Genomic DNA, 22,674 nt, shown 5'->3' with positions numbered 1-22,674 from the left:
GTTGTGCTCAGATTACGCTGCAATAAAGACAGGCTTGTCGCTCACAATAATTAATTATTTCCCAGACAAACATTTAGGACAATTTAATATGAGTGTCTCATAATTTCCAATCTTCTAAAAATGTCAACTGGCATACGTCCACATGAAACAATCAGTGATATGGCCTTCTTTTACTGTTCATTCAGAGAATTTCATTTATGTAGCACTTGTGTGATATCACAGAAGTCCATTTATTTCGCATCATACTTGAGCTAAAGTCCCAGTGAGAAAACTTCATGACATTGGATTCACTATGTAACTAACTGATACAAGAAGAAGTTGAAGAATTAGAAGTTACTGTATATACACAGCTTAGAATATGTTCCGATTAACTCTTAAATGCATGGGTGTTTTGCCAAACATTATTACATCCCTTGGGTCTTTAGTGACCCAGCACGTATATCTATCACAAACAGGTCTACAAAATGCCCAGATAGTGTCACACGCGTAAGGGATACTGATAATTCACCACTGTCTCACAGATAATCAAGGTGATATAGTACATTACTAAGTAATTAATTACTGTAATTAAATACATTTTTTATTGATAAAGTAAAGTAAGGGATTACTCTTAATTTTTAGTAATTTAAAGAGCACCTATTATGGTTTTTAAATGTGCCTAATTTTGTTTTAAAGTTTACATGCATCCAAGGTCAAAAAACACTTTAATTTGCTCATAATTTAAATTGCAAAAGTGTCAAAAACGACTCGTTCAATGATCCGTTCAAAGGATTCATTCTAAACTCCTCCTTTCAGAGAGCCTGCTCTGCTCTGATTGGTCAGATATCCCAGTCTGTTGTGATTGATCTACTGCTTAGTGTAGTGATTGAGGATGGGTCAAAGCTGTTCGCGAGCAGCCAATGAAGACCAGAGGTGGGTTTTTTTAACCAAATTATGTAGGTTAGTACAGGAAGTAAGTCTGGAATTATTAACGACTCGTTTCAGGTGTTCAGAATCGGTTCTTTCTTTTGGGAGTCAGTAACTCCATTTGTCGTGCACTTTGATTTTTGAAACTTTGCAGACTTTTTTACATTCACAAACAGCTATATAACACACTACATGAAAGGTAATATTTGAAAAACCATAATAGGGGCTCTTTAAATTACATTTACTTCTGATGTAATTGCATTAAAAACTGTATAGATTATAGAACAATTTTATATAAAACAATAGTGAATTTAAAATAGAAATTTAACGTCTAATGTTAAAATATGTTTTCTAATTTAATGATACCCCCTTAAATTCTTTGGCCAGTTCATGAATAATTGATTTGATTTTATATGATTTATTTAAAAGAATTAAAAACACAGTTTCATGTCTATCCTTGTATTTTTCATCTGGTTGAGGTTGATAAGGGTTTTAGAAAGTAATTAGTAATAAGTAATGCAATTACATTTCAGACAGAGTAATTAGTAATCTAATTACACTGTAGAAGATGTAATTAGTAGTTAGTAATTGACAGTGACTTACCCAACACTGTATAGTAGCCCTTTGTATGAATATATATTCATTTGTCTTACAATAAATGAAGAAACAGATGTCCTGTAAACTTATATAGATATGAAATAATCATGAAAATATGATTTATAGAAGGGGAAAAAAGTGGCAATATTACATATCTCAGGTCTTTAATGACCCTCTCCACTTTAGCAGTTATCATTTGTTTTTTTTGTTTTTTTGCAGTTTTGCCTTTTGCCTTTTTTCTTTCTTTTTTTTTTTTTTTTACACTATTCAGAAGAGAAAGGTTGATGAATGCTAAAGAGGTGTGTGCATAACTCTAAAAAATGGATGAGGTACAGGGGCTGGAATGAGGTCCAGGGTCACTAAAGACCCGAGGTATGCATTAAAGGGTTAAGGATCATTCCATTAACTGCTGTAAATTAGTACATTTAATGGTTACAAATGTCAGTTGATATGCAGAATTCACACAAAACCACTACTATATATATATATATATATATATATATATATATATATATATATATATATATATATATATATATTTATTTATTTATGTATATATATATATATACAATTTATTTATATATATATATATATATATATATATATATATATATATACAATTGGCAGTTTATAGCAGGGACTAAAAATGAAATGTTTTTCATTTTGGTACTTTCTGAGCAAAAACAGTATTTTTTTCGTTCCAGTCTGGAAGTTTCACACCCTCCTTTCCAAAAGGTAACCGGTTAGAACAAAATAAAAGAATGTTTAATAATGTTCTTTTTAAAATGACAGTACTCTGCGCTAAGGGGTGGGTGAAATACCAGTTGTAGTGTTGCCAGATCTTGCAAGAGAAACCTCGTCTGGAAAAACAAGCCCAGTATAAACCACCTGCCTCACAAAAATATGCAAAAATAAACAATTAAAATGTTTCCTGTGTGGTGGATTTATCAGCATAGAAATCATAACATGCAGTTAATTAACAGTTCAGTATAATTTTAATTACAGATCTGCTTCTCAGTCAAAACCCCACAGCATCAAATCTGTATGAATACATCATATCTTAAAATAATTCAGTGAAGACTTGGAAACAACTGAGCAATGTACTTTTTACCTCTAATAATATTTCCTTGTATCTGGATTAGCTGTGCATGTACAGTAAATGTAGTAATTAAACGTAGTTGTTAAAAAGATCTTCAATCACAGAATGGGCAATTAGGCAAAGAAATGTGTGATGAAGAGCTTTCCTTCAGGATCAAAGCACACGTTTCATTTTTTCAGGCAACACAAATTTGTAGTTCCAAAAATGTACTGTGATAAACCCTTTGGCCTTTGGTTTCATGAAAAAATATCAGAACAAAATGAACCGGTTATAGCATTTAAAAAAAAAGTTTTCACTCTGGAACAATTGAAAATCACTTTGATCCAGTTTACAGTTATGTTCTGCAAAGAATTTCGTTCGTTTTCATTCCTTGAACAGTTTTTAATCCCTGGTTTGTAGTGTATGACATCTGACGGATCTATTCCAATGTATAATAAAAACTCTGAGTAAAACATGACATCCATCTTTGAGAAAGTCTGAGTCAGTTTATCAGTATTACATAATGCCAGATGACAGATATTGACATTGAAGCTGGCATTAATGTAAGATTATCTGTGAAATCAGAGAAAGGATTTAGGTATCTTTTTTGCACATTGAGACATTTCTAATAATGACTTGTCATTCTTCATGCAAAGGAGTATGGATGGTTGACATTAAAGTATTAAAATCTAGGGAAACAATCTTCATGGCTGCTTGTAAAAAAATATATAATTAATGGATACTGTTTTGTATTGCCTGGATAAGTTTATTCATGTTCCTCTGTTAGTGCCTATCACATACTCAATTTCCAATCACAAGTCTACTGAAATCAAGCTTTTGATTAAATAATGCAAAGTCTAGATCAAGGTCTGTTTTCACTGCACTTGACATTTTTATGTTATATGTTAAGCTCAAAAAAGGCATTCAATTGAGAATTGAAAATGTATCCTGCCTAATTGAAATCTGCTAACATCTTCATATCATACCCACTGCCATGTGCACAAATGCTTTAGATGCATCAATGACAAAAAATACTGATTAAAATCCCAATATAGCTTCTCTAATACATTTGATTAACACAACAAACACATATTCCATTTTATGTATGTTTGACACCCATGTACATAGCAGTCTTCCTTGGACTCTCGTCACCATCCACATTAAACATTTTGTTTATTGTCTAAGATGAACCCTATTCGAAGATGTATATTTTTTTGGTTTTCAAGCGCACAGTTTGGTACACATTGCAGAATGGTGCCGCTTGGCACAACAACCCATCCACTTCAATTATTCTGCTTCGTGTGCACACACTGATGCACAATGCGTGTTACTGTCTCCCTAGTGCGCTCTTGGGCCTGCTGGGATGTGGATAAAACTTACTGTCTTGTGTATTAATACTACTGTGGGAGATTACATTAACAGACTTATTTTGTGATGTAAAGTGGGATTTGCAGGGTGCCATCTGGCCATTCACAAACACTCTGAGCCCCTTCCCTTATCATCTAATCATAGATATGACCAAGGGGCTTGAATAGATTACAAGGAAGTCTTTCCATCCTCACACACTGATTCGAAGTCAGACCACCTATCTACCTGCAGGAAACAGTATGATTCTTACAGATGGTATTCTGATACTTTGCAGTTAATCTTTGTAATGTGGAGATGTCAATGTCTTTCCCGTACTACTGACATTTCTCACATTGAAGAGGGACTACCTCTTATGTATTGAGGTGCAGAACAAATGGAAGACAGGCTGGCATCCTGACTTCAGGAAGTCCTGGCATCCTGACAGCCCATTGAAATGATGCCAAAGAATTAACATGTTTACAGGCTGTGATTTGTTTAATAGGCTGTCATCACATTAAGGGAATAAATTAAAATAACATACCACACTGTTGTAAGATTACCATAATCCCAGAAAGACTGATAATAATAACATTGGCAATATTGGTTATAATGATTTCAGTAAACAGCTAGTTTTACCATTAGGAAAACCTGTTTGCTACTTCTGAAATGTCACTTCTGATAACACTGTTGCTGCACCATTTGAATGTTATTTCCCTTGCTGTTGACAAAATTTCATGTCACTATGCTCACCAACACTGCTGCCAAAATCCTGATTTATGCCAAGATTAATTGTGAGCAATTTGTCCAGAGATGACAGCAAAAAACAGCTGCTATAATCACTGTGTAGTATGAGGGAGCCAGACGGGATGGACATGTGCTGGGAAGCGCCAATGTCATATTGCTTACAGATCCACATTCTGTCACAGGGAATGTGCCCAGTTACAAATGTTAAGACACGTTGATTACATCTGTGGAGTTCATTTTCTCCCAAATATGAAAATTCTGTCCTCATTTACTCACCCTCATGTTGTTCCAAACCCGTATGACTCTGTGGAACACAAAAGGAGATGTTAGGCAGTATGTTAGTGTCAGTCGCCATTCACTTTCATTTAACCTTTTTTAATACAATGAAAGTAAATGGTGACTGAGGTTGTCATTTTGCCTTTCATCTCTTTTTGTGTTCCACGGATGAAGGAATGTCAGGGTTTAGAACAATATGAGGGTGAGTAAATGAGGACAGAATGTTCATTTTGAGGTACAGCTTCACTGTAAAAAACAAATTACTGTAAAATGTGCTTCATGTGGTAACATCTACAGTTAACTGGTCTAAATATTATTTAACATGACTGAATCAACCCAACTACATTAGATAACACTAGCAAAAGTATTTTCAAAAGGTTAGGTCAAGTAGAAATAGCTCTTTAAGAACAATTTTAGGTTGCCACTTTATACAGTATATCCATTCAAACAAATAAGAACAACAACAACAACAAAAAAAAGCTTGCCTCCCGAAACCATTCCTACCATATAAAAGGAAATGTGTAGGCTATGTCTTTCCCCAGGACTAATACAGGGCTATGAGCAATGTTCTTAAGATACAATGAAAACCTGACTGCTCTTGTAAACTGTGGCAAGGAGGAGGTAGCCACTCCAAGATCAGAGAGGGTCATTCATAAAACATGACCATCTAAAAATAAAATCCTCTTTTAACACGACTACTTTCTAATCTGGGCCACTGCTTTGGTTGTTTGTGTCGATAAATATTAGCAGTGAAAGGCATGATTGTGTCTTCTATTGGGCATGTTCTGTGCAAAGATGATTCATCCAATGCTTGTGGTGTCAGACAACCTTGATTGTACTTTCTGGGATTGAGAGACACAGAAAGCACACAGAGAATGTTTTTGTTTTAACTGATTCAGGTTGTTTCACAGTCGATATATAAATGTATTTTTTTATGCTTAGTTGCACTATTTGGAAATCAATGCATTCAATTTTCATAATTTATACCAATGTTTCAGCTGATGATAATATTACTAAAATGTAATTTAGAGTTTATGCAATTTTCTGTTTTACATATATATTTGTACTAGTGAAATAAACACCAAAATATCTGCATTAGTGCAGCCAAATTACCTTCAAAAATGTGGCACTTCAGTGAATACCTAACCATTAAAAACCACCATCATCATGAAAACCACAGAATCACAAATCTGTGTTGCAATGCCACATGGCTGCTCCATCTACTTTAAAATAGTTCCACTATAGGGTTGACCAGTAAAGGGATAGTTCACCCAAAAATGAAAATTCTCTCATCATTGACTCACCCTCATGCCATCCCAGATGTGTATGACTTTCTTTCTTCTGCAGAACACAGTTTAGAAAAATATCTTAGCTCTGTAGGTCCATACAAAGCAAGTGAATGGTGGCCAGAACTTTGAAGCTCAAAAAAAGCACATAAAGGCAGCACAAAAGGGAACAACTCCAACAAACAACTCCAGTGGACAAATCAATATCTTCAGAAGCGATATGATAGGTGTGAAAATCTCCACTTTCAAACAGCCCTCGTATGTGTGTTAGCAAGAAGACCGATTTCTTCTTATTTTGTTTTTTGGCGATTTGCATTCTTTGTGGCAGGGAGGAGAAAAAAAAGGGTGGGATAAAGGAAAGGAAAATAATTAATAAATAATTTTTGCACAACAGCCCAGTAGATGGCGATATGCACGAAGACCTCTCGTGAATGTGTATAGGAGGGCTGGTCGAAAGTGCAGATTTATAATAAAAAAAGACTTAAATATTTACCTGTTTCTCACCCACACCTATCATGTCGCTTCAGAAGACATGGATTAAACCACTGGAGTCGTATGGATTACTTTTATGCTGCCTTTATGTACTTTTTGGAGCTTCAAAGTTTTGGTCACCATTCACTTGCATTGTATGGACCAACAGATCAAAGATATTCTTCTAAAAATCTTCATTTGTGTTCATACACATCTTGGATGGGATGAGGGTGAGTAAATGATGAGAGAAATTTCATTTTTGGGTGAACTTTCACTTTAAACGCCTGGATTAACACAGAGAACTTTGCACAGCCACATCTCAAGATCAGGTTCTTTGTGGCTTTACATAATGCTCCCTCAGTTGAGTTTACACACCAACAGCTACTACAAATTCTTGGTAGTGGATTGCTAACTCAGAACTGGTGTATTCAAACGGATAAGTGAACCTTTCGTTTGGACCATAAACATACTAAAATGCACACAGCATGAGTCTATTATGCTCTTAATACATCTGTTGAATTTAAACAGCTTATATCCTCATATGGAGCCTGTCAGTGAGTCTCCTTTAAGAAAGTGTCAAATCTCACCTTCCCAACCCTGATCTGAAAGGTAGCTCAGTCCCATGATTGGGCGGTCAAGGGTAGGGTCTGGAATCACGTGACATTCTTCCAACCCTGGGACGCCATTTTGGAGGAAAGTTTGGAATTTCTGACACATAGGAAGAAAAAAAAAGAGGAGGAGATAACGAAAGAAGTTTGACGTTTAGGAAAACAGTCCCATTTGCTCCGAAGGAGAAGAACGAGCCAAACTGCGGACGCTAGGATTTGAATCGGTTTAGTTCACTTGCAGCCCTTGCAAGCGCGTGCCAGTGAGGTGTTTATTTGCTTTTTGGGGAGTTTTTTTTGGAAGTCTGGCGGCGACATATGTTCAGTTTCCCCTGCAGCCGCGGAGCAGATTGGCGGCGGAGGCTGAATTCCAGTGTCTCTGTATCTTTTGAATGGAAGTGCTCGGCTGTCAGCGGAGTAAAGCTCAATATCGTGGTAACGCGCGACTGTCAGGTTGAAGAAGTGCAGCAGTGGCTCGCGCTCGACTCAAAAACCCTACGGCTTGTTTTCATATCAGCCCGAACCTTCCTCATGTTTACTGGATAAACATTTGAGTTGTATGCCAACTGCGTCTAAGTTACCCCGCCTTGACACTTTGGACGGACTCGTGTGGGGAAGAGGAGTGCTTTATTATCGCGTGTGTTGTTCATTTGTAACGCGAGCTCAGCTGGATTGCTTCTCGTGCACGAGCCCAACCGAAACATGCCAGTCAGGAAAAAAGGTGAGATTTTATATCTCTAACTCTAAACAAGACTTATTAAAACTCATAATCCTGGTTAACTTCGAACTGACTTTATATGCTTTTACACTGCTGCCGGTATTTGAGGCTTAGATGAACATTTTCAGACTGTAAAATATTGTGATATGTCTAACCTTCCTGTTTTCTCTCATAAAGTCCTGTTGTTGGAAATGGGTGCTATAAATTTTGAGTTTTGTTCGTCAGCACAATATACAGTACTGTGCAAAAGTCTTAGGCACTTAAGATGTTTCAAAAAAGCATTTTTCTTAAGATGCTTATTTATATGTTTAGCTTTAGTGTGTCAATAGGAAAAATACATTTTATACTCCCAAACATTACTATTGCAAATAGAAAAGATTAGAATAGAAGAACAAGGAGCCCTGCAACAGATGTCATGGCCCCCACAAAACCCCCCACTGAACTTTGTGTCAGTCTGAGATTACATATAGAGACAGAAGCAATTGAGACAGCCTAAATAGATAGAAGAACTGTGGCGAATTCTCCAAGAAGCTTGGAACATCCTATCTGCCAACAACCAAGAAAAACTGTGTCCAGGTGTATCTAGGAGAATTGGGGCTGTTTTAAAGGCAAAGGTTGTCACACCAAATATTGACTTGGCTTTTTTATGTTTACTGGACTTTGCATGACATAACTGATCAATGAAAACTATTTATGGCGTTATTTTTGAAGACATCCTCACTATGCAACATTTTTCTAGTGCCTAAACAAGTGCCTAAATCTTTTGCACAGTACTGTACATATTCAAACTCACTTAGTCAACCATGCCATTTTAAAACTCATTTATGCTATATTCACTCCATAGTGAGTTTACAAATGACCAACTACTCAAGTATATAAGTTGTCAAGTATTGAATGTTTAGCTGTATTCTGCAGTATAGTTTAAATAAGTAAATTATATAAACTTTGGGTCTCATAGATGCAGAGCGGGCTTTGTTTCTGCTGGAGGAATACCGGTCAAAACTCAGTAACACTGAAGACAAACAGCTGAGAAACTCCATCCAGAGAGTCATTGACATCTTCCAGAGTAACCTCTTCCAGGCGCTCATAGGTACCACATTGTGTCATTCAGTGTTGTCCTAGTAATAATGAAAGTACTGTGTCATGCTGTGATAGAGTTCATGACCAGCAGCACTGTCCATCCATTCATTCGTCCATAGATAGTAGACAGTATTCGTCCATAGACAGTATACTTTTTAGTACATGCAATGCAACTCATCATAAGTTAAAGAAACAGTTCACTCAAAAATTTAAATTCTCTCATCATTTACTCACCTTCATGCCATCCCAAACATGTATGTATTTCTTTCTTCTGCAGAACACATATGAAGATTTTTAGAAGAATATCTCAGCTGTGCAAGTGAATGGTGACCAAACTTTAAAGCTCCAAAAAGCACATAAAGGGCAGCAGAAAAGTAATACATATGACTCCAGTGTTTAAATCCATGTCTTCTAAAGTGATCCAGTCGATTTTCGGTGAGAACAGACCAAAATATAACTGCTTTTCACTGTACATCTTGCCATTGCGGTCTCTAGGCATAATCAGGATTTTAAGCTCGATTACACTTCCTAGTGCTTGACGTATGTGCATAGCACTAGATGGCTTGAGGAAGTGTAAACAAGCTTAAAATCTTGATTACCAAGGAGACCACTGATGTTACGATTTATGGTGTAAAAACGAGTTGTACTTTGGTCTATTCTGACTCAAATCCGATTGGATCACTTCAAAACACGTGGATTAAACCACTGAAGTTGTATGGATAATGTTTATGCTGCCTTTTCGTGCATTTTGGAGCTTCAAAGTTTTGGTCACCATTCATTTGCATTGTAAGGACCTACAGAGCTGAAATATTCTTCTAAAAATCTTCATTTGTGTTCTACAGAAGAAAGAAAGTCATATACATCTGGGATGGCTTGAGGGTGAGTAAATGATGAGAGAATTGACATTTTTGAGTGAACTATTTCTTTAACCTATGATGAGTTGCATTGCATGTACTAAAAATTATACTGTCTATGGATGAATACTATCTATGGACGAATGAATGGAAGGACGTCCATTCATTTGTCCATCCAACAAATGACAAACGATATCTCTCCTCTCCTAAATGTAAAGCACACATTTTTCACAATTTCTCTCTTTGTGTTAAGAAAAAAAAAGAAAGTCATATGGGGTTGTAACAACACAGGGTTGAGTAAACAATTACTGAATTTTCATTTTGGGCTGAACTATCTCTAAGTTTACAGCAGAAGAAAAATGACTTTGTTGTCAGGTCTATAAGAAATATTCAGGTCTGGCCTTCATTCATGAAGGGCTTGCTTCATTCAGTATGGGAAGCCTGTATCATATTCCCTCCTAATGTTTGGTGAGAGTCGCTTGTCATTGCACTGAGGTGTTAGGTAGTAAAAGCCAATCAGAGCTACGTGTTACTCAAACCGTACTGTCATTTAATGACCATTGCTATAGTTTTCAGATGGGCGAGAACTCGCTTGTATGTAGGTGACCATGATATTAAAGCATTTAACTTTTTAGACCTTTATAGTTTTTCCTGTTCATTCACATAATATATAAAGAGTATTTATTCCATATTTATAAAAGGTACCATTTGAACCCAGTATTTTAAAGCAGTATTCATACTTTTAAACTGTGTTATTCACCATTTTTTAGAGTGTTAAATCATAATTTTAGATGATGCTCTTGCACATAAAGGGCTTATTGTATCTGTATGATATGATCAAGTAGTTTATTCAGAGGAACAGCAATGTAATGTTCCTTCTCTTAGCCTTGCCGTTGACAAACTCGGCAAAGAAAAGCAACCACAAGGAATGTTGAATAGCCTGTTTGAGTTTCTCAGGGTTTAGACTGGCTGTGTGCCAGTGACTCCCCTTGTTTGAACCCAAAGGTGTGGAGGCTTCCTGTAATAACTCTAGTCTCTGCTTGCCATTCTTTTTTTTTTTATTTAAATAGTTTTTATAGCTGGAGTGACCGAGGGGAAAAAAGAGTGATGACTGAAGGATGCTTGGGTACTTGTGTTTTGTGTTTGTCTACTGACATGATCACATGCTTTATGACAGACTGGTCAACTTCCTCTTTGTGGATAAATTTTAGTCATGTGTCTTGCATCATTTAGAGCTCAGTTTGAAAACCCCAAGCAATGTCTAAACACTACAAAACACTTATGCCTTGGAGAAACATTACAAACATTTTAAGCCATTATTAAAAGACCACAAGCTGTAAATATTTGCATTCGTTGTCCAGGCTGGAGCGTTAAAGAGTAATGGTATGTCTGTCTCCAGCATTTTCTCAACATTTTCTTCTCATTCTGTTCTATATCTCAGAAATCTTACTCTAAGCTGCCGTGATGAATCGGTGTGCTCAACTTTGCTGGATAATTTCATGTATGATGCACGTGAAGTGCAGACTCTCCCTCATGTGTTCACATGCACAAAAACCTCTTTGCTCATGTGTGTCCAACATGCACACATGTTCTTAGGAGTGCCACTAATGAAAAATGCAATTGGGTGACGGTTTTCAATTGGACTCTTCCTCAGATATGTATTCTAAAGGACAAACAAAATATAATCCGTCTGTTGACATGATTACCCCAGTCCTAATCCGAATGCTGATTATTTATGGTGGTTTCTCTGAGAGAGCAGCACTGTGGACCCTGTGCTTGTCTTTCAATGATTAGAGCCTTAAGATTCTTCCCAGGACACCAGAGAACAAGAGTGAACCAGAGCAGGCCAGGTCCACCTGCATGCAAAATGTGAGTCAAAAGATAGACCATTTTTTTACCCTTTCAGAACCTTTGTTCTGAAAATGAGACCCTGAGTAGGGGGAAGTTGAAATTACATTTAAATAAATTAGATAAGGTAAGGGTTTATATTCTCACACACACACACACACACACACACACACACACACACACACACACACACACACACACACACACACAGAAGAACCTTCTTTTAAAAGCTTTGATTGCTTAATAAAAAGTGGAGTGCTTGTGAATTAGAGATCACACAGGCAGTCCAGTTTCTTTTCCTAATCTTTATTCAGCAGTCCTGCTTCGAACAGAAAATATAGTGGATAGAAATGACTTCCTCAAGCAGATTGGAAGCTTCCCCTAAAGCATATTGCAGGCCAGCCAAACAAAAAGGTAAAATGAGCAATAATAATTTCTTTTCGTGATTTTTTTCATTTGGCTGATTGTGGTTCTGTAAATGATCTGATTCTGTAATCTCTAAAATTGATCATCAAAATCCGTTTATTGATTTTCTGTAAGTGAGCCATCAGATAATGAAGACATGTATCGAGTAAAGAGAACTGGCATGCACTGTGAAATGCAGAAATACTATCTTGTGGCTATGGAGGTCTGTTAACCAGACATCAATACAGCACTCAGTTTAAGGACTACATTACCACAGACCTCATTTCGGAGGGAGAAGAGTGAACATGAGACTTGGTGAAACCTGGGAATCGGCAGATAGTTACGCCTCTGTTTTGACTGACTCAGTGGGGAGGGCTCGACTCTGGTGCTGTGGAATATCACAGATTTATGGAGATTTAAGGAGATTAATTCAGTTACAGGTCTTCATATTTTGATATTCTTTTATGAATTCACTATAATTTCATTTAACAGTCTGCCACTGGGTTCTCATTAACGTATTTGCACAAGGACATTTGTTCGGTTCATTACTAGGAATGATAAATAATTAATGATTATAAACAGTCTGGTGCACAGATTATTTATCTTATTGCTGGCTGTTCATTAGACATTCATTTGTTTTGTTGTTTTTATCTGTTCGATAGACTATCTTGTTAAACTTTAATTGTGAAGAGATTGTAAAGACACTTAAACTTTAAGGTAGGGCTGTCAGCAGGGCTGAGAAACTAAATTGGAATTTTTCATTGAAACATGATCAAAATTATAATTATTATAATTACAGTCTAATATTAAATAAAATATTTCAGTAAGGGAAAAAAAGCTGCAGAATATCTAGGGATGCACCGATGTATCGCCTGCTGTTATTTATTGGCCAGTTATTGACCAAATTAAAACCATGGTGTTGTATATTAGTGGGTGGGGTCTAAGCAGGCCCCTCAAAACAAACAGAGGAATTTTTATAGCGTCACAGACACAGTTTTCAAGAAAATTAACATATGAATGACTTACTAGTGGTCTTTGCATATTAAGCTGAGATAGAAGAATGTATTTTAACAATAAAAAGTCAAATACATCATCTTTAAATAAAGTGACAGATAGATGGCTGAACGTCATTCCTCGGGCAGAACGGTATCCTCTCCTAAATATAAATTTTAAATATTAAAACCAGTAAAAAAAAAAAAACAATATTTAAACAAGTTCTTTTGGGGGGTGGCCTGGGTAGTTCAGCGAGGATTGATGCTGACTACCACCCCTGGAGTCACGAGTTCGAATGCAGGGTGTGCTGAGTGACTCCAGCCAGGTCTCCTAAGCAACCAAATTGGCCCGGTTGCTAGGGAGGGTAGAGTCACATGGGGTAACCTCCTCGTGGTCGCGATTAGTGGTTCTTGCTCTCAATGGGGTGCGTTGTAAATTGTGCGTGGATCGTGGAGAGTAGCATTAGCCTCCGCATGCTGGGAGTCTCTGTGGTGTCATGCACAACGACCCACGTGATAAGATGCACGGATTGACTGTCTTAGAAGCAGAGGCAACTGAGAATTTTCCTCCACCATCGGATTGAAGTGAGTAACCATGCCACCATGATGACCTACTAAGTAGTGGGAATTGGGCATTCCAAATTGGGGAGAAAAGGGGATACAAATTTAAAAAATTTGGATGGATGGATAGAATGTAATTTGCTTGGATCAGAGAACACAAGCTAGAAAAAAAAAGTAGACATTCTATTCTATTCTATTCCGTCAATCCCATCCCATCTAAAGAAGCTGTCTATCATGTTATTTAACCAGTCAGGTCAGAGTAAACTTGTCAATGAAAACGACATTTGATTGGTTACAAGAAGCGGTTAGACCAGTCTTCCCCTTCGCACTTGCAAAACTCTTAAGTGACAAAGTCGTGCCAAAAGTGTGAGTACAACAAAAGGGTAGACGGAACAATGTACATCGGATTATTTCTGGAAAATATTTACGAATATTTATTATTTGTTTTTACACATACAGACTGATTCTATGCGGTCAATCCGGTTTGCTGTTCATAATACCCTTTCTTTGCTTGTATATCTCTAATTGCAGGTTTGCAATGTTTTTGGCCCTATGTAGGTAAAAAAAACAGTACCAAAAGTGTAAGTGCAAAAAAAAGGAAGTCAGAAGTATAAAAATCCCATTTATTTTGTGTTAAAATGAAGTTACAGATTCACAATCTCAACACATGTATTACACTTATGCTACACATTAAAATATTGCAAAAAAAAAAAAAAATGTTCTTACACTTGCAACATGATTAACACTCACACAAATCTTACGCTACACATGCAAATCTTTAAGATATTAATTTATCTTCAAGGGGTCACCCTCGATAAATTTGCTGCTTAAATACTGAAAAATGGGTGTCCCAATGCTTTAATTTCAGCCAAAATGTGGGACATTATGGCCTATATGAGAGATGAGAAAGCTGGCAGCCTTATTACCACAAACGTTACCATTGTTTTTTGTTGCGCTCTGTGTTCTTCTGCCATATTTAAATAATTTAATCTCAAATCAATGTTTTGTGAGGAATTATGCATTTCTTTGATAAATAACCATGTAATAAGCATGATCCGCTCCACTGTGGAGTCATGGTCTATTTTTTTATTTAAAAATGGCTGACTATACAATTCCTTTCATATCAAATAAACACAGGCAGATGAAACATAAGAATTACACTTGTTACTCATTGGCATTACTGCTGTGTCCAATATTGTTATCACTGTTACATCTTTCAATACAAGTTTCTTTGCAAAGCCTGAATTCTTGGTTCTCAGAAGAATTAATCCATGAGTCTAAATAATACAAACATTTATTCCCAAATGAATGCTTTCAGGATTTTTGTTTGTATTAGCCACTCATTCCTAATGCTCAGGACCTTCAAAAGAGGATATTTGCTGTCTCTCTCTGTCAACTCACCAGCTGTGACGATTACATATGTTAAGGAGGCGGGAACTATGCAAATGACACTACACTGTGACGTCACAATGTAGCCGATTTTAAAACGAGTTGTTTTTGCAGGGTGGAAACAATAAATGCTCTTTTTGGATTGGAGGGAAGGCTTTGAATTCAAAAAGTTACAGTATGTTTTTATAATACAATGACCTCTTATATGTCAACATTTCAAGGAAAATCTGATTCCTCATGTCATGACAAAGTCTTTAAAACTTTTAATTTTTCCATGATGTGGTTGACATTTCAGTGGAATTGCCCAACATATGCATAGCATGAATTTGCCATGTTTTATCAAATACAGTACTTACGTGTTAAATGTGAGTTCTGTTGTTTTGAACTGCGAAAGTAGAAGTGCAAAAATGTTTTAGAAGCACAAAATAACCTTTTTTCATATCAATCATCATGATATCATATTTAGATTTTTATTTTTATTATTATTTTTTTTAATATATATTTTATCTTTTTATTTTCTATTTTTCTTTTATTGTGGCTCTCTTTAAAATTTTGGCCTGTCATGTGCTCAACAGATTCAGTCCATGTTCAGTGGAAATTATTTATTATCTATAGGTTTTTATTAAAATCAGTATCGGCCAAAAATGTTTATAACGTTGCATCCCTAAAAACATCAGTGATCAATACATTTCATTTTAAACTAAAGTGTATCAAATCATAAAATGAAAACATTTAGCCAGTTACCTCAAATCTTAAAGTTAAACGTGAAAATAATCACTTCAGTAGTTCGATGTCAACTTGGTGTTGCACGGTATACTACTGCGATACTCAAACCACAGTATTTTAGTACTCAACCTTCATAATACTGGTAGTACTTTAATGTTTTTCATTAATTACAGTGTATATGAATGGTAGTAATATTCCCAGATAGTAGTGGTAATTGTCTGAAGCGGCATTTGTGGTTCAGACTGCTCCTTGCCGCAGTAACAGCATTTATCTAAATTGGTGCTGCAATAGGGGCTGTTCAAACAAGATCCTAGACAGAACGCAACAGAACGGAACAGAAGACAGGGATCTCGAGATGTGCTTTTTCAAACTGAACTCCTTTCCTGACACTGCATTTTAAAACACATTGCATATGGTTCAAGATGCTGTTAAGACACAAGACACAATGTCAGAAAGTAATCGTCAGTGCTTGGCACACATCTGAAATTCAGATGCACAGTTTTTGCATTTAAATTTTTTTTTTATCATACATTCAATGAATATTTCCAATTGTAATTTGACAGCCTTGCTTTTAGTGTTCAGTGTCTGAGTCCCACTGTAAAACATCCAGCATGCAGGCTGAGTTGTGAAGGTTTCATAGATAATTGTTAAACCGAGTTATAACTCATTTTGATACTGCATATAGTGTCAGCTTCTGATGCAGATTGTGTTTTTGAACAGTGCACCTATAGACTGTATATTGGACACCTTTGGACTGTTGTGATATTATACAGATTTTGTAGACACATGATATAAGCAAGGCATTTCATATTAATGGTAGCTTTGATGTGTCATGGTAGTATAACAAATATAGCCAGAGATTAAAAGTGTTTGAGTTCCAGACCAGTTTTATCATGCACATTGCGTGCTCGCAGAGCATAGATAATGTCACTGAACTGACATGAATAAACAGAATGCCTCAACATTGGTTTCCTACTCAAGACAGTGAGGTGCATTCAGAATTAACCTCTTAAGAGCTAACTCACAAATAATGATTAAAACTCTCTGTACCTCAGTTAGAGGGTGGTGCTTTATTTGTGCTTATTAATAGTTTGCCTCAATCATAACCTCATATGATGCCTCTCGCTGATTTACCCCAAAGCTGCCTCACTGGTTATTACTTCTCTTCATAATATGCATGATTTATCCTGGCTGACCAAAAGCTAGAGGGTGAGCCATGTTGTTGTCTACATTGATTAAACAGTATCTGGTTAGAACAAACAAATTTAACCAAACAGATGTTTTGGAGTTTGCCTGATATGGGCAACTTTGACCAATGTATAAAATTGCCTTCTGGCTGGTTTACACTTACTCATGCTTCATCGATCGGACTGCTATCTGATTTGGTATGCACACTCCATTTATACTTGGTCACATAAATGTGTCTCCACAAAAGGGATATAATGCTACTGTTCTCCAGCTATTTGCAAATATAACAGAGTTCACTTTCATGACAATGTTAATGCTAGGAAGAAATATTTCCTGCACTTGATGTGGCTCATAAAAACAGAGGTAGCTAAAATTGCCATTAAAGCAATAAACCACACAAATCTGTGCATTACAGAGATTTTTTTACAGGTAGGTGTGTTCTTGGGTACAAATTAAAGCCGAGTGTCTAAAACCCCCTTACCTGTGGTAAAACCAGTAGTCAATAAACAGTTAAATTGATAAATTTAAAATGAATAAAACATAAATAATAATTTACCTTTTTGACTGTTTCACAGTTTTGGAATATGGAAGTTAACAATTACAGGCTAAACTTTAATAGCGGTGAATGGGAGACCACAGCAAATATAATTCAGAAGAGAGAAGATGCCAGATTTACTGCCACTCCCTCAGTGGATGTTTTAATTTTACATTAAGTCATTTAAAAATTGAAAATATAAAAACATTTGCTAGATTATGCTGCTAAATAAGGCGGAAAAACATCATCACAGTCTATGACAGAGGTCTATTGGATAAACAGTTCTTCCGCCAAGTAGTAGGCCTTTAGATCATTGTCCTAACTATAGGAATTTTTGATTGCCTCAGCAAATGTGGCTATCTGTCTCGAATGCATCTTGGAAGGCATTTACACTTCTATTCATGATCGAATAGGAAAAGAACAATGTAATCAGTAAAAAAGCCTGAAGTTAGTTAACAAGTGCAAATACTCCCTTGGAGAAAGATACTCCATACATGTCAAGCTCATGTCTATAACTCAAGCTGTTGTATGTCTTCCTGATTATGAGGACTTGGTGTTGACCCAGTGTAACCAATACACAGTGACATTTTTAATGAACACTTATTTAAATCCTGTTTTCTTTTAAATGTGCCTGAAATATAGGCTTGTTCAGCATTACAGGTCATACCTGTAAATACAGTTGTGCTCAAAAGTTTGCATACCCTGGCAGAAATTGTGAAATTTTGGCATTGATTTTGAAAATATGACTGATCATGCTTCTTTTATTTAGAAGGATAGTTCTTCTCTTTTATTTAAGGATAGTGATCACATGAAGCCATTTATTATCACATAGTTGTCTGGCTCCTTTTTAAATCATAATAATAACAGAAATCATCCAAATGGCCCTGATCAAAAGTTTACATACTCTTGAATGTTTGGCCTTGTTACAGACACACAAGGTGACACACACAGGTTTAAATGGCAATTAAAGGTTAATTTCCCACACCTGTGGCTTTTTAAATTGCAATTAGTGTCTGTGTATAAATAGTCAATGAGTTTGTTAGCTCTCACGTGGATGCACTGAGCAGGCTAGATACTGAGCCATGGGGAGCAGAAAAGAACTGCCAAAAGATCTGCGTAACAAGGTAATGCAACTTTTATAAAGATGGAAAAGGATATAAAAAGATATCCAAAGCCTTGAAAATGCCAGTTAGTACTGTTCAATCACTTATTAATAAGTGGAACATTTGGGGATCTCTTGATGCCAAGCCAAGGTCAGGTAGACCAAGAAAGATTTCAGCCACAACTGCCAGAAGAATTGTTCAGGATACAAAGAAAAACCCACAGGTAACCTCAGGAGAAATACAGGCTGCTCTGGAAAAAGACGGTGTGGTTGTTTTAAGGAGTACAATATGACGATACTTGAACAAAAATGAGCTGCATGGTCGAGTTGCCAGAAAGAAGCCAATGTCACAAAAAAGCCCAGTTACAATATGCCCGACAACACCTTGACACGCCTCACAGCTTCTGGCACACTAATTTGGAGTGATGAGACCAAAATAGAGCTTTATGGTCAACCATAAGCGCTATGTTTGGAGAGGGGTCAACAAGTATTGTGCTCCTTGAAACAACCACACCGTCTTTTTCCAGAGCAGCCTGTATTCCTGAGGTTACCTGTGGGTTTTTCTTTGTATCCCGAACAATTCTTCTGGCAGTTGTGGCTGAAAGCTTTCTTGGTCTACCTGACCTTGGCTTGGCATCAAGAGGTCCCCGAATTTTTTTGATCAACTTTTGATCAGGGCTATTTGGATGATTTCTGTTACCATTATGATTTAAAAAGGAGCCAAACAACTATGTGATAATAAATGGCTTCATATGATCACTATCTTTAAATAAAAGACAGTTTTTTTTGCATGATCAGTCATATTTTCAAAATCAATGCCAAAATTTCACAATTTCTGCCAGGGTATGCAAACTTTTGAGCACAACTGTAAATGACTTGCTGGCATATACAGCGTTTCACTCCATGTGCTTTTTTTATGCACTTAAATGAGATTTTCATATGATTTTATAAAATAGTATAGTACATGAAAGCTGACTGCTTGGAGTGCTGTATTTGTCCTAGAATGTTTAAAGATGCAATTTTAAGTAATGCATTTTTAATTTCTATGATGCATGATGATTTAGCGCTTGAAAATTATGAATGCCACCATTGGCAGCTGTGATTGTATTTGTCCCAAATTTGTCCCATTATTTTCAGTACGCTACCTTTGTGACCTAGATATTTTTTTTCTTCCACTTTTCGACTGGCAGGTTGGAAATCTGAAACTGCTCTTGACTTTTTATATTATTGCATTGTTTTTTTGTATTCTTATTTTTTTTTTTGCATGATTTCCTTGACACTTCAAAGAGGTGTCAAACAACCAGCAGTTAGGCTTCCTGCTGTCAGATGCCACTACATGTTATAAACAAGGCATGGTTTAGAATCAAAGGCAAACAGATGTCAAAATGAGGGGAAATTGATGTGTAGTTTTTCAGGTAGTCTGGGACTGAAAAAGAAGGCCTAGGTCTTTGTGGAGACTCCACATCCTGTGTAAGGGTTACCTAGGCTGGAAATACCAAAACGATATTCAAACTAGTGGTCGACCGATATGGGTTTTTTAATGGCCGATGCCGGTATCCAGAGAGCAGGGTGGCCGATAGGCCGATACAATACTGATATATCACACAGTTTAATATTGTAAATAACTAATATATATATATATATATAATATAATTGTATATTAATATAAAAATATAAACTCTTATTTAGCACTATATTTATTCAATTTCACACAAAACAAATAAAAAATAATATTGTATTTTAAATGGTAGATAGCAGTTTCTTCAGATTGCACATTGTTAATATATAAGAAAGAAGGAAATAACAGTACACACAGTAGTCCAGCAACCATGGATGGCATGTCCACATTAGGAATTGCATTTACTCAAAAAATACCAAATCAAACCTATTGTACGTACAGTGCATAGTGAATAAGACATTTACTTATAGCACACGTGAAGCGCTTTTACCTTGGGCTGCATCCGAAAACGTAGGCAGCTGACTTGCTACGTTGCAGCCTAATCAGTTAATGGCTTAACTGACAGCTGTTTTGAATGAATGGAACTCTTAAGGAAACTGGTCTCCGAACAGTTTGAAAAGCACCTTATTTTCATCGTACCTCCGTAAACAGATTCCAGAGGTAGCATTTTCCTGGTTTCAGACGCAACCTTGAAGTTGCACTCACGTGCTCGTGCGGATCCAGCGCAAGCAGCAGCAATCTCCTGACAGTTTAAATTACATCTGTTTAAACGAGATATCTGCATATTTTCAAATGGTATATAATAGAGGTTTTGTTGATATTTGCCTTTTATCATTAGAAAAGAAAGTGAAAGGTGACGGAACTGTAGAGGAGTGACTGTTAGAGTACGTGCTTAATATGATGTTTCAACATGAATAAATGAGCGCTCTACAGGATGCTGGATCTGCTGAAGTTGTGTGAGGTTGGTTTATTACATCTGTATAAATGAGATATGTGCATATTTGCAGATGGTATATGATATTAGTTTTATTGATATTTGCCTTTTTACCATTAGACAAGACAGTTAAAAGTTACAGGGAACTGTTGAGGAGAGAGAGGGAAAATGAAACAGGCGAGCACTTTAACATTATGAGCTCAAACGCGTCTGCAGCGGCTCTGATATGCAGACCATTTAAATGAGACTGTGTTGCACACCGGTCTATTGTAGTAACACGATGGCACGTAACAAGAAAACGAACTGTGACTGGTAGTTTACATGTCTCGGTTGCTTCACATGCAAGCAGGCGATTTTCGGTGCCCTCAAGAAAAAAATCGGCCAAACGGGAAAATGTATTGGCCGATGCAATAATAAAAAATAGTCGATATATCGGTCAACCACTAATTCAAACATTTATTAATCCAAGGAAAAAAGTAGTTTAAACATGCAATTGCTTGTATGGTTTTTCGTTATTCATGTGCACACATAACAATTGCCTTGAACAATTGAACCTTGAATTAAGTAATTTTTAGGAGATTAGGAGTACACTAACTGATTGTCTTTATACAGTATAATTACTTTATCATTTTACGTTTGTTTAAAAAGATGAAAGTTCTTTAGCTTGCTGGAAAATAGTGCTCTAGTTTACAAGAAATAGGTTCTTTAAAAAACATGGAAAAAAAATATTTTCTCGGTTGAACCGAGGACCAATGCATTTCATATGAATAATGTCAGTGTTTAGTTGTCAGTGAATAGATTCTGTCTTCCTGTGTTTTTCTCTTTTTCTTTTTCGTTTTGTTTTGTGAGTTTTTGTATGACTGAGAGGTCAGTCAGATGTTAAATGGTAAGATTCTGTAACAGCCTCAAGGCTTCTCTGAAGGCTTACAAGGGCCTTGTAAAGTAAAAGAACAGTGATTTAATCTCAAGAAATAAATCCTGGATTAGTTCACCCAACCTCAGTCTTGTGTACGTGCAACACAACTTTTATTTTATCTTTGGTCAACCTTAATATCTCTACCTAAATCACATTTCAGACCCAAATGTTCGAAAAATGCAAAATCTCAATAATTAATGGTCAAAGGACAAATGCTTACTCAACGTTAGAGGGAGCTAAAAAACGAGCAAGCAGTGACTTCTCGGAGGGGCTGTGAAGTCACTGGACTCAGTATTTCAAAGGGAAACCGGAGCTGATGGAATCACCCCCACCAGTGTGCATTATAAAAATATTTATTCTCATTAACAGGCAGCTCCATGTGATCCCACATGTATTTTCAGCCCTGTTACCCAATATCTGCCATGCATAAGAAGAACTACATACCTTCTGCTATTTTCTCTCTCGGCCAAATGTCGAACAGCATCGCCAACCACAACGCTGCACGCCATACTCTGAAATAGTAATTTCACTTCTGATTGTGGAAGGGACTAGTTCCCTAAATTATTTAAAACTTAACTTGTGCTGTTGTTACTATTTGTTTGATTGTAAAAATGTGTGAGCTACTGTATTATCTGCAACACCTATGCATAAATGTGT

General features: G+C 36.4%; 1 protein-coding gene across 19 annotated transcripts in view; it reads left to right on the top strand.

Moving 5' to 3' along the window:
• Nucleotides 1–7,408: 7,408 nt before the first annotated feature.
• LOC127441476 (discs large homolog 1-like protein) overlaps nt 7,409–22,674 on the top strand; it is a 151,817-nt gene continuing 136,551 nt past the window's right edge. For 5 of the 19 annotated variants that reach the window (XM_051698957.1, XM_051698955.1, XM_051698949.1 and 2 more), the window contains exons 1-2: nt 7,411–8,031; nt 8,987–9,118. In XM_051698957.1, the coding sequence (XP_051554917.1) occupies nt 8,013–8,031; nt 8,987–9,118 (151 nt within the window). In that variant the 5' untranslated portion in view covers nt 7,411–8,012. Of the gene's footprint in view, nt 8,032–8,986; nt 9,119–22,674 lie in introns of all 19 variants that reach the window. The other 14 variants (XM_051698963.1, XM_051698962.1, XM_051698959.1 and 11 more) reach the window with 6 other exon arrangements.

The sequence above is a fragment of the Myxocyprinus asiaticus genome, chromosome 5, assembly GCF_019703515.2.
Source record: "Myxocyprinus asiaticus isolate MX2 ecotype Aquarium Trade chromosome 5, UBuf_Myxa_2, whole genome shotgun sequence".
Taxonomy (NCBI): Eukaryota; Metazoa; Chordata; class Actinopteri; order Cypriniformes; family Catostomidae; genus Myxocyprinus; species Myxocyprinus asiaticus.
Note: the sequence above shows the minus strand (reverse complement) of the source record. Positions and strands in the feature narration are given on the sequence as shown.